Raw genomic sequence first — 11,937 nt, forward strand, 5'->3', positions numbered from 1 at the left:
CTTATGTGTATTGTCTACTATGCACTATGTACTATGTAGGTATGTGGATATGTCGGGGTTACTCGGTCCATGGCCCTGGCTATGTATGCAGCAAGTATAGCGTGGGAGTGGGGAGGGGGTAGTACATGTACCTGTACATGTACAGAAGGGTCTATTGATGTAGGTTTTGTGAGTAGATGGGATTGGATTGGATGCTCGAGGTATGTGCGTGTGTGGGGGGTTATGTTTGGCTGTATCTTGCTGTTACTATATTCTGCTGTTGGGTTGAGCTGTGTGTTGTCGAGCGTGACGTGTTGCGGACTTCTCTAGCTCTCATAGTACATACTTGCAGAGGATCTACTGAGGGATATACCTAGATTGCGGAAAGAGGGGAGTGGGATCAAGGAAAAGAAGGAGAAAAAAAGAAAGCATACAGCACGGCATGTGAGTTTGGATATGGGATGAGCTGAGGAGACTTTTTTGTTGATTCCTTTAATCCCCTGGTGAAGGTCTGATCTTGTTGTTATTGTTGTAATTGTTGTCGTTTGTCGGAAATATATAGTTATGCAATGAGATTTGTGTTGGTCAAGGAAAGGCCTCCATGTAGAGATTCGCTATCCATATCCCAAGAATGTGAAGCATGATAGAGGATTGTCGGCCCTAATATGAATGATATACTATAGCACATGAAACACGCAGGAATCGTTATTCCATTTTATTAGACAAATCGAAAGTCAAGCTTCTCCACGGAGAAGTAAGCCACCCAGTCCCATAGTATAACCCTCATGAAGAAACGCCAAAAACACCAGAGACAAGTCCTCATGCCTGTATGCTCATGTTTCCATGGCATCGCCCGTGTCCGACTCGTCATCTACAACTCCCAGGAGCTTGGCATATGGTACCGTTACCCGCTGGAGATCCCGGTGTTTGCCTAGTCAATGTTCACGTCAGTATGAGTCCATCAATATACCTCGAGGCGAAAAGCTTACCCAGTGCCAGAATGACCTCCTTCAATAAAACCTCTCGCGGCCAGCCACAGAGGGTCTCTGAACTTTCTCGCCAGTTGCGGTCTTCTTGTTCGTTTTCCTGTAGGCGCTGGGCCGTGCGGGTCTCGTCTTCTTCAAATAACCCACCAATTAAGCCCTTCAGCAATTCCTCGACCTTCATCTTGAGACCCTCTGCGCCAATCCGCTTGGCGTACATCGAGAGGTACAGCCGGAACTCCTCCTTGGCCCCGAGGGACAATGCTGCGGCAAGTCGGTTCTCCAGATGGGCAATGGATACGCTCGATTCAAAACTCTCATAACCTTCACGGGAGAGAAGAACCTTGATCAACCGCTGGAGGAAGTATGCCCGTCCGCGGAGTAGCGTCTCGCTAGTTGTGTTGCGTTCCAAGAATGGGATGATTCCCGCTGACACAGCAGCCTTTGCGTCCTTGTCTTTTTGCGCATCTGCGGTCTGGAGGTTGCCCACCGGCGCTTCGGTAGTGTTCCAGTACTGACTGCCGACAGCCCACCAGGCTCGGAAATCCGCTGCCAAGTGAACATGGAAGGCGAATAAGAGTAACCCTCTCCATTTGACATGGCGACCACTATTCGGCCTTCAGAATTGATCCGTGCATTCGTGATTGCCGGCGCGGCTGAGGGATGTGCGCCCAGCGTGTGGATTGCCGCATCCAATGCCGGCTGGAGGGAAATAGGCGGATGAGGCGAGGAGAGGTGCTTGACATTCCAAACATAGCACATCCCAACGGCTGATATGCAGAGGATCCATGGCCCATTGCATTCCAAGATTACCGGCTGTGCCTCGAGCACGAGCGCACTGACAAGACGACGACCGGCTGGGGTCCAGATGTAGACTGATCCGTCTTCGCAGGCCGCGGCCCACATGCTCTGGTTGCCGGTCACGAGGAGGACTGTCCGTGGAAGGTAATCCTGCCACAGGGGCTGCTCACCTCGGAAAAGTGTGAGCCGCACCGGCTCCCGATCTGCTGCGCGGCCGGTCAAGCTAGCGGGTGACGGGTTGCGAACTTCAAAGACAACGTCAACGCGGGACTTGTTAGACTCTCCCGACGCACTTGGTGGTTCAGTCGGCTTCCCATTCGGATCAATGGCTCGAAGTATCTGGTTTCGGATTTTGGTACGGCTAGTCGTACCTGGCTCATGGCCATACAAGGATTCGTCACCGCAGGTCGAATAAACTCTGGCGTCGGTTGTTGGCCGGTGGCAGCGGGCTGTGGTCGTGCAGGGAGAAGGCCTTCTGGGGTGTTCGTAAGAAGAGGAGTAGCACCATTCTGACTTGCCAAGGCGACGCGCTTTTCTACATGCCCATCATCGTCCTCCTCCAGCTGCGCGAGCTTGCGCTTATTCCCAAAGAGCAGGGTGGCAAGCCCCCCCTTAGGTAAACCATCGAAGGGCTTAGAGAGATCGACAATAGACTGAGGGGTATCGGCCTTCACTTGGCTGCTAACCGAGGCCATCAAACGGGCTTGAGGCAGGGAGGACTCAGCTGCACCTGCACCGGACACCAAAAGAGGAGCAATCCGCTTCTTGCCGTCCTTGGTGTATGTAGGACGTTGCTTCAGTCTTTCAAGCTTGGCTTGATACGGATCCGGCTTCTCCGGCTCTGGGGCCGATGGCGTTGCGGTCCCGTTTGGCTGGTTCTTCTGTGTGTCTGGGGTCGGAGATGATGGTCGTGCAGGGGTTGGGGCATTAGACGGTAGAGGTGCGGGCTTTCCGTTGGTTATGTTATCGGCCTGGTCATCGCCCATCAAGGCCCCCATTCGCCCTTCAACATCCTTGATCTCGCCAGCCTTGCTCTTCTCCTCAAGTAGCAAACCATCCGGAGTCTCTGTGATACCGGCGCCCCTTCTGTTGGTACCAAATTTGGTAAGCGACTTCTCGTTCTCCTCCATAGCAGTTGCGTATCCCAAATCACCGTCCTCGAACCGGACTGCAAGTATTGTACCATCCAATGCCGTTGCGTAAAGACATTTTCCGTCGGGGCTCCAAGCCAGATCAGACAAAGACTTGGCGGCAAGCTCCTGAGCAACCACGATCGGCCTGGGGTTACTGGTGATCCAGATGCTTAAGGATTTATCTCCTCCAGCACAAGCAATGACGGTCACTAGGTTTTGTGCACCCTGCTGGTTATCCATCGCTTGTTTGTCGACCGGCTGGCTGGCGTACAGTCGCGGGGAAAAGGCACACACTTCCACAGGAGCTTCGTGTCCGATCAGGTTTATGTCCCCATCCCAGGACCCACGGTTGATTATCGCGACGGAACTGACCGGTCCGTTGACGGCGTTTGCAGCGGCGATGTGCATCCCATCTGGCGACCATGAACATCGACGGAAATAAGCAGTTAGAGGGGAGTTGGCAAACGGCGCAGAGATGGTCTGTTCAAGGATGAAATTGTTCATCTGGTCATGAGCGGTCGAGTTCGGAGCAGGGGAGGTAAAACGGAAAATTCGGACGGTACGATCATCGCTTGCCGTAGCAAAGTATTTATTAGCTGGGTCGAAAGTGATCCCTTTGACATGACTCTGGTGTATAGAAATCGTCTTCAGCTTCTCAAACGTATGCCCTGACCACACTACCACTTTAGAATCCAAGCCGACGGACACCAGGATAGAAGAGTCGTAGGACCAGCCCAAGTCCTGAACGTCATTGTCGTGGCCTATCAGTCTCCGGACCGTGCGCCAGTTTTCCACAGGAGGTGCCTCATTCGACCCTATGTGCAACGTATCAGCCGCCGCTTCTAACCCGAACGAGCCCCGGGACTCGAAATTAGCACCCACCAAATGTTGTAGCATGCGACGGAGGATTCGCATCCAGCGTGTAAATACAAACAATCTTATCATCTGCCCCTGATGCGAGGTACTTCCCGTTGGGCGAAAACCGAACCGTATGAATCGTTCCGGAGTGGTTGCTCATCGACGCCAGCTGCCTTGGCTTGCTAGCAACGGCAGGATCATTGGTATTGCAGATAGCTTCCGTCGACCATATCCGAACGTATCCATCTATTTGATTCGAAAAAAAGGTCAATACCAGTCCAATCCATCGGTCTGCGGCGGTGGGGTATCGTCGGGCACGGAGAACCAACCTCCAGCAGCTGTAACTAAACGACTTCCATCGGGCGACACATCGCAGCTGTAAACCTCGAAATCCTTCCTCTCACCTGCAGGAGAACGGGGAAACGCTGTCAGTTACTTCAACTCGAGCATGTATAGTTTGTCTACCATCGGTCTCCAAAGAGAACATGGTAGTGAAGAAAATATTGAAACAACGTAGACAGAATGGTAAATACCTCCGTGCGTCAGCCAGACCGGTTTTATGATATGCATCGCAATAGCTGTGTTGCGTTCTTTTTATCCTGTACGAATCCCTTGTGCGCAGGATCATAGGAAGGTTGACGTGGATGAAGGGTAGCTTATTTGGGGCATCGCAAAGCAACCGCGTCCACAATCATCGGACCCGAGGTGTCCTTTCCAAGCGAGAAGGGCGGGATCCGATAAATTTAATATAAAAGATTGTCTCTCCGGCTCAGGAGATACAGTCCAGTAACGCGAACAATGGAGTGCGCGCCGATCTTCAGAAAAGTCGCGATCTCCCGAAGCAGTAAAGCGGCAGGTCGGGTGATCCGTGCTTTGCTTTCTCCGCCTGGGGATCCTCAGGCACTGCCATTTACTGGTGCCTGATCAGATACCTTACTGAACTTCATGGACAACACGAATCGATTTCTCAACCCACTCGTCTACTATACATGATTACTTCGTTTGAACAGAGGCCTCACTCTCCTCAAATAACTAGGCAATACGCTAAACGGGCAATGACCACAAGCTTTTTTTCCCAAGGCGCTTGTCTCAAGCACATCCTAAAGAAATGCCGGGCAATGAAAAACAAATGACTGAGGGGCGATAATAAAGGTACAGTATGGCAGGGATAGGTATTTCGTACACATCCGAAAGCAATCGTAAAAAGGAACTAGAGGTAGCGGTGGATAAGAAAGAGGTTAAAGACGACGCTGAGCCTGTAGAGGAATAGTACAGTCCATCATTCCATGTTATCTCTTCTGCTGGCTAGCCTCATTGAAGCCACCCAGCACCTCGTCTGCGACATTTTCATGGGCGTTCTCTTCGACTTCCGGTTTTACCTCATGGCCCAGTTCAGACGCTTTGTCTGAGGTGTTGTGGGAAGCCTGGTCCTGAATGGCCTCCACTCCCAGGGTCTTCGCCGCAATGTTGTGCGCTTGGCCCTCGTTGACCTTCTTGTAGATAGCCATGGCACTCGCAACCATTCCACTCATATCCCCGACGTTTCCGGGAACGACAACTGCAGTGCCCTCCTTAGCCAGGTTGGAGAAAGCATCGACATACTTCTCTGCCACACGCAGGCTAAGAGCTCCATTGGCATTCTCCTGATCAGCCGCGATAGACTGAGCGACAGCATCGATACCCTTCGCAGTAGCCTGTGCCTTCAGCAAGATTGCTTCAGCCTCACCAGCGGCACGGTTAATCTGCTCTTGTCGCATAGCCTCCGAAGCCAAGATCACGGATTGCTTCCGACCTTCAGCGATGTTGATCGCACTCTGCCGTTGACCCTCGGAGTCGAGGATCTCCGCCCGCTTCGACCGCTCAGCTGTAACCTGGCGATGCATGGCTGCGACAACGCCCTCCGGTGCATGGATATCTCGAATTTCATAACGAAGACAGACAACTCCCCAGTCTTGTGCCGCCTCGTTGATAGCCTGCGTGATGTTGGTATTTAACGTCGCGCGCTCTTTCAGCACGTGGTCGAGTGTAAGCTGACCGATCTCCGAGCGCATCGTCGTCTGTGCAAGTTGGGAGATGGCATATTCCGCATCCTCCACACCGTAGCTATCATGGTCAAGGTCATATTGTCAGCCTAGCTCCGACTCCATAACCCAACACTGAGAGGCGCAAGGAGAACTCACCTCGCCTTGTACGCGTCGAACACTCTCGTATACAGCACACCATCCAGCTCTAGTGTGACGTTATCCGCGGTAATAGCATTCTGACTCGGGATCTCGATGGCCGATTCCTTCAAGCTCTTGACATAGGCAATCCGGTCAATGAAAGGAATTAGAATCGCAAGACCGGGCTCCAAGATGCGGTGAAACTTTCCCATCCGCTCCACGATCCATGCTGTCTGTTGAGGGACGAATCGGATAACCGTGTTCAATGGGAGCGCCGAGCGATTGGAGAAGTAGGTAGGGGGTCCCCCAGGTTGCGACCCAGCCCCAAAGTTCAGCAGTGATTCGGGCGCGAGACGCCGGGGCGAAGAAGAAACATTTCGTCGCCGAACGCCATTCAAGTTGTTCGTAGCTGTGAGTGCGGAGGTAGGAAGGCGAGGGTTCTGGAGTAAACGGGACGTGACGGCGTTCGGGGAGGACCGAAGCAGTCTCGACGACTGCCTAGATGCCACATCCATTATGATAGGCAAGAATATCCGAATCGGTCCCTACGTGGCAATGCTTGGTGGCAAGACGGTTAGACGCTGGAGACCAGTCTGGGGCCTTCGGATGAAGCTGAAGCTACGGGTCAACTTGCGGGAATTCATGCCTGAGGCAGATGTGCTGCTGAGTCATCCTATACAATCAATCGCTGATCATGGGAACTGTTCACATGTATACGTGCTGTTATAATTGGACAGGAACTCTTTGTGCCTCTCAGACCATATCATATTACATTTTGGTAATACGAATATTCATTGCCATGGAGTGTCTCTCTTGGCTAGTTGCGAATGAAACTGTCAACCGTTCAATATAACTAACAACGGTTGCTATTGCGAACAGTATCATATATATTTCTCAGCCGTTGAGCAACCTCGTATCATGAAGCATCATGTTACTACTATCACGCACAAAACGGGATCTGCAGGGGTCCTACAGGTACATACAAGGATACTAGTCGTAGTACCGTAGGGAAGCGTATGAGTTGTTCAATACAACACCAGGTGATTGGGCAGACAGCGACTCCCTCGAACCTGATAGCCTCGGCTACCACACAACTGGTCAGAGAGCTACAAAGCCTCAACTGGTCGTTTACTGCGGGGTACATACAGCGAAGTGACTGCACCGGGGAATGCCCCGGGAGTAGTACAATGTAGCTGCAGTGCAAGGACATGGGAAAAGATACTGGTTTAGATGTAAAGGAACAGATATTGATATACATTGGAATGATATAGAACTTCGACATCACAACTAATCCCGACTTAAGAAAAAAACCCAGACGAAACAATCTTTCCTTACCCAAACTACACCAAACCGACCAATGCAAGGGAATGAAAATAATATTATGAAATGGATATCACATTACCATCCGAGATACGGTGACCCTTTTCCGTTTGAAATGAAACCCACCGCGCCCAACAATATGAACAGGTAAAAGTTAGAAACTCATGAGAAGAGATGCTGTGAACTGTGCGACAATAACGGTGTCGTGGATCGAATAGTACTCGTTGCAATGTGTGTCTCCTTTGTAACTCCGCAGGGTCCCATAATGAAGCAAAGATTATCTTTTTTTTTTGTCTTTTGCTGTTTTTTTCTTCCATTCATACTAGAATAATCGAGAAACATTATCGCATATTAGAAAGAACCCGGTTGAACAATCTATGGTCGTGGGAAAGAAGTTCAGCCCGGCGCACCACAGAAGCAAGCATCAAATGGAAACCGCAGAAGATACTGCCCAGTAAAACATGCCCGGACTCCAGAATTTTAAAACCTCCCATGACTAAAGCAAAACGGGGAACTAGAAAGGGAAAAGGAAGAAACAATAGCCGAGACGTAATGTGCATATATCAACCCACTTCGCTGGAAGATCGTCATCGGCGATTCGACAAGCGTAGATGCAAAAGCTGACAGATAGTAATGCAGGTCATGAGGAACCACGAGAAAACATAGATGGTGCATAAAGTAAAAGAAACGAACAAAATCACTTTTCCAGCTCGGCTCTTAGGCGAACACCCAGAATACAATCGACCTTTCTGCGATTTCTGGGAACGAGAGATCAATTCTGCCAGGCTGAACACAAGGCCTTTGGGATTCCGCGCACTTCCCGACACTTGGAAATCTCTTTGCCACCTAGATCAACAAGCTCACGGATAATCCCATCAGGCAAGACCCCATTGCTCGACAGAGAAAGAACCCTAAAAAATGAATCAATCTGTTGAAACCGTTGCTGACGTTTCGTGCAATATCATCAAACGCTAGACTCTTAAATTCATTGTACATTTGTGCTTTGAAATTTTGGACCAAGAAATGCGACCAGAATTGGTATCACGGTCACCGTGGCGGGTTACCGTTAAAACTTCATTCGTCAAGACTCGTCCTCGAAAAAAAAAAATTATTGGATTCGTGGGGAAAATCGGAGGATGTAAACTCAAGCTGGGAGTCTCGTTCCTCTCACCCAGTAAGTCGGCCGTTAGACTTCAGTAATATGCTGGGAGACCTTCAACAATGGCTGTAGGAGAACTCATGTCCTGACTGAGAGTGGATTAGCAACAGCGGAAGGCTGGCGTTCAACTCGAGTACAAACCTTGAAGATTCGACCGCCTAGATGCTGGGAGAAGTGGAAAGCTTGGAAGGAAATAAGCTAATTCGTCGGCTGTTCGGATTGTGTTAACAAATGCATGTCCAACGAGAAAGAGGGTGAAAGGTATGGGATTGTAGTCGAATAGAATGGCAGAGATATCCACTACAATCGCCAGACTTTTGACTTGGTTGTGCGGGAAAGGTATCATAGGGAATCCTTACAATTGCAGCTTCATTTTGGACTTCCACGGGCTTGGAAGGCGAGAATTCCGGGGCAGCAGAAGACAACGTCTTCGAGGCTGGAGCTTCACCAGTTCCGTTGACAGTTGGTGCCGATCCGTTAACTGCGCCATCGACATGATTTTGCGCTGCAGCAGTCTCATCCGGCATGCTAGGTCCCTCATGCTGAGCGGCGGGGTCGCGCTGGTCAATAGGCAGGACCCACTGATCCCACTTGTCTCTCGGACGCAACCTATCAATGCCATCTTCATTCTGCAGGTAATCAACATTTCTCAGTTGGCGGGAGACGTGGCGGAGAAGTTCGAAGTCCTCGGTCAGAGTCTTGATGCGCTTGAAGCCAGCAATGAAAGCCAATGGGACGTAGCCCTGAGAGTCCATGTGTCTCCGAAGGAACAAGTCCTTGCACAGGTTATCCACAGAGAAGTAGTACTCAAGTTGCATGGAGATCATGCTCATCAGGGAGAAGGGCTCCATATATTGCTGGTAAGGGACAGCCGTCATGGGGCCAGGGTGTACTGGCTGGTAGCCATACATGGTGTTGATGTCGGTAGGGAAAGGATAGACACCATACATGGAACCGGAGTTTGGCAAGGAGGGCGACCTCAAAGACATCCTGTGGCCTCCAGAGCTATGCTGTTGCGACCGGCGCTCACCGAAGCCAAAGGACTTGGGGTGCATGAAACCATTGTGAGACATATGGTTGTTAGGATAGTGAGAGTTCTGAGAGCCGCCGAAACCGCCACGGCCACGGTGAGAGCCACGACCTCTGTCGGCACGCGACTCGCGGGGAATGTCCTTATCTTTGCGATCATGGAAGCCGCCAAATTCTGCCGACTTGGGGCCGTTTTCGAAGCGACGTTCGTGGGAGGAGCCTGAGCGAGGGTTAGCCTGTGAATCCACAGGCAAGTTGGGGTTCTTGGAGTGGTGATCGCCGCCCTTGTGCGTAGCGTCGTGATTCCTGGAGAATCCCTTGCCTTCACGATGATGGCGGAAGTTATCACCTCCGTGGCCATGCTTACCGGCTGGCGGGATGTTGGCATTGTCACTGCCCTTGGGTCCACGGTTCCGGTCCGTTGCTTGGTTCTTGCGGGTGTCTCCCATTCCAGCATCGGCGCTGTTGGATCGTCTGGACGGGGCTGGAAGGGAGTTCGCGCGAGCCGAGTTGGGCTCGTTTCTTCCCCTCTCACCGGGTGCAGCCTGCTTGGTGGCGGAGCCTTGAGCTACCTGACCAGCAGTAGCCTTATCCGCAGCTGCGGCAGAACCATGGGTTCCGTTGCGGGCGCCGTCCCTTCCAGCACGAGGCGCTCTTCCACCACGGCGGGCAGCAGAAGGAAGAGGAGTGGTGAAAACAGCAGTAGGCACGTAAGGGACTGGGGTCCACTTCTCTTTACCAGAGGGACGGATGACAGGGCTCTTCTCGGACTTCTTTTTCTCCTCACCCTGGGCACTTTGAGGAGTGGGCCACAAAGCGGCATCTCCTACCGGGGGGAGGGATGCATCGTCGCGTCCCTTGGATCTTCTGTCCTTGGCGCCTTCCACATCTCCTCCCTTCTTCTTTGAGCCAGCCTTGGACTGGTCCTGTTGAGCATCACCAGAGACGGAAGAAGCCGCCGAAGCGTTCTTAGAAGTGCCAGTCTTGGCAGCAGGGCCAGCGGGCTTCGAGGCAGTGACCTTAGCCTTGGCTTCCTGAGCCTCTTTCCTCTGTTGCCAGATATTCACTGCGGGAAGAGGAGCAGCCTTGAGCTCTTTGGGAGGCTCGCTCTTCTCCTTCTCTGCCGACGTCTCCTTAGCATTCTCAGCTCCATTGCTTTGCTTGTCAGTTCCCGAGGCCTGGGATTGCTTATCCCACGTGGATTCGGAAGTGCCATTCGGTGTATTTGAGCCCTCATCATCTTTCGGTAATGTCGAGGTGGAAGAAGTGCCCTCGCTGGGGGAGGAGGTGCCGGAAACATCTGCCTTGGAGCTTTCGACAGCTGTGGATTCCAAATCCTTGTCAGAGTTGGCGGCAGCCTTCTCTGTTTCCTGGGACTCTGCCGTCTTCACAGTCTCAGTGTTTTCAGCTTCAGGAGTAGGGCTCGCAGTTTGCTCCTCTGGTTTCGAGGCCTGAGTCGGGTCTGCTGTCATTGCTGACGGTTGTGCGGGGGCAACGCCCTTAGCAGCCTGGGCATAAGAAAACGTAGCAGCCATTGTTTTTGTAATCGAAAAGATCTAATATATGCGTTGGAGAAAGTAACTGAAGGGACTTTAAGTTCTGCCAGAGAACGGGGGCCTTGAATGGCAACTCCGATCAAAGATACCTGGTCAGGCCGACTAAGGCGACACAGATCTGACGCCGATGGTTATGAGAAGAATCAACTTCCGCCTTCTTACTACCCCACCAAACTGCAACTTCCCGTCACTGGAGATCACTCCTACTGGGGATGCAATTCGTGGAACTGTCCGTTTAACCGGTCAGGAAAGAACGAGGATGTTCTTCGTTATCGTCGGCAAAAGCGTCGAGAATGATGCGTTTCACTTGGGTATACAAAAGCCACCTACAAGACGAATCGCATCGGTATGGCTGTGATAAACTTTTTTTTTTTTTTTTGCAGGCCGGTTCGGTTCGTTTTCAAGATCGACTTGAATGACGTCCGAGACAAGTAAACCGAAGTACGAAGGGTATAAACTTCGACAGGAGAACAGTGTCTATAGATGCAGAGTTCGAATGATAAGCACGATATGCCTCCGTGCGTATGTTCACCAAAATGCTGCAACCAACAAGAAACTCACTCAGTTGTGCGGCTCGAAATTCGGTCCGTCGGCAAAATCAAAAGCTCTGCAGATGCGGATTACACCGGCTGAACAGTTGGAAAGCAATGTAATGGAAATGAATCACGTCGGAAGGTGAGAGGACCTCGTTGGCGTTCCCCCTTGGAAAGCGTCGAAAAGCGCGAGTTTGCACGTGGGCGACGACGCTACGGAATAATTTTGGGGAGCTCGACTTTGAGAGTAATCCCTGCGAGGGAAGAGTTGTAAGAACAAATCACGAGAAGAAAGGTTGAGAACTGCAAACGAGAAACGTCGAGGCAGAACTCGTGCGGAGAAAGGCTAAAAAAATTTCAAGGGAGTAACCGGTCAATGTACCCTAGTCAACAAAAATTCCCGCGAAATGCAGGACGTGGGAAC

The 11,937-nt window shown here is 51.4% G+C and overlaps 3 protein-coding genes across 3 annotated transcripts; all 3 read right to left on the reverse strand.

Moving 5' to 3' along the window:
* Positions 1 to 812: 812 nt before the first annotated feature.
* hir1 (putative histone transcription regulator Hir1) lies at positions 813 to 3,914 on the reverse strand (the record flags this gene model as incomplete). Its single annotated transcript, XM_022538978.1, has 5 exons — positions 813 to 910; positions 969 to 1,511; positions 1,547 to 2,072; positions 2,135 to 3,711; positions 3,779 to 3,914. The coding sequence occupies 5 exons, from the start codon at positions 3,912 to 3,914 to the stop codon at positions 813 to 815; spliced, it is 2,880 nt and encodes a 959-aa protein (XP_022383228.1).
* A 1,129-nt stretch (positions 3,915 to 5,043) lies between these two features.
* On the reverse strand, positions 5,044 to 6,431 carry ABOM_011851 (SPFH domain-containing protein; the record flags this gene model as incomplete). Its single annotated transcript, XM_022538979.1, has 2 exons — positions 5,044 to 5,857; positions 5,935 to 6,431. The coding sequence occupies 2 exons, from the start codon at positions 6,429 to 6,431 to the stop codon at positions 5,044 to 5,046; spliced, it is 1,311 nt and encodes a 436-aa protein (XP_022383229.1).
* Positions 6,432 to 8,593: 2,162 nt separating this feature from the next.
* ABOM_011852 (La domain family) lies at positions 8,594 to 10,959 on the reverse strand (the record flags this gene model as incomplete). Its single annotated transcript, XM_022538980.1, has 2 exons — positions 8,594 to 8,605; positions 8,755 to 10,959. 2 exons carry the CDS (start codon positions 10,957 to 10,959, stop codon positions 8,594 to 8,596), a joined length of 2,217 nt encoding a protein of 738 aa, XP_022383227.1.
* Between the last annotated feature and the right edge of the window lie 978 nt (positions 10,960 to 11,937).

Source organism: Aspergillus bombycis, assembly GCF_001792695.1.
Source record: "Aspergillus bombycis strain NRRL26010 chromosome Unknown contig00199, whole genome shotgun sequence".
In the NCBI taxonomy this organism is placed as follows: Eukaryota; Fungi; Ascomycota; class Eurotiomycetes; order Eurotiales; family Aspergillaceae; genus Aspergillus; species Aspergillus bombycis.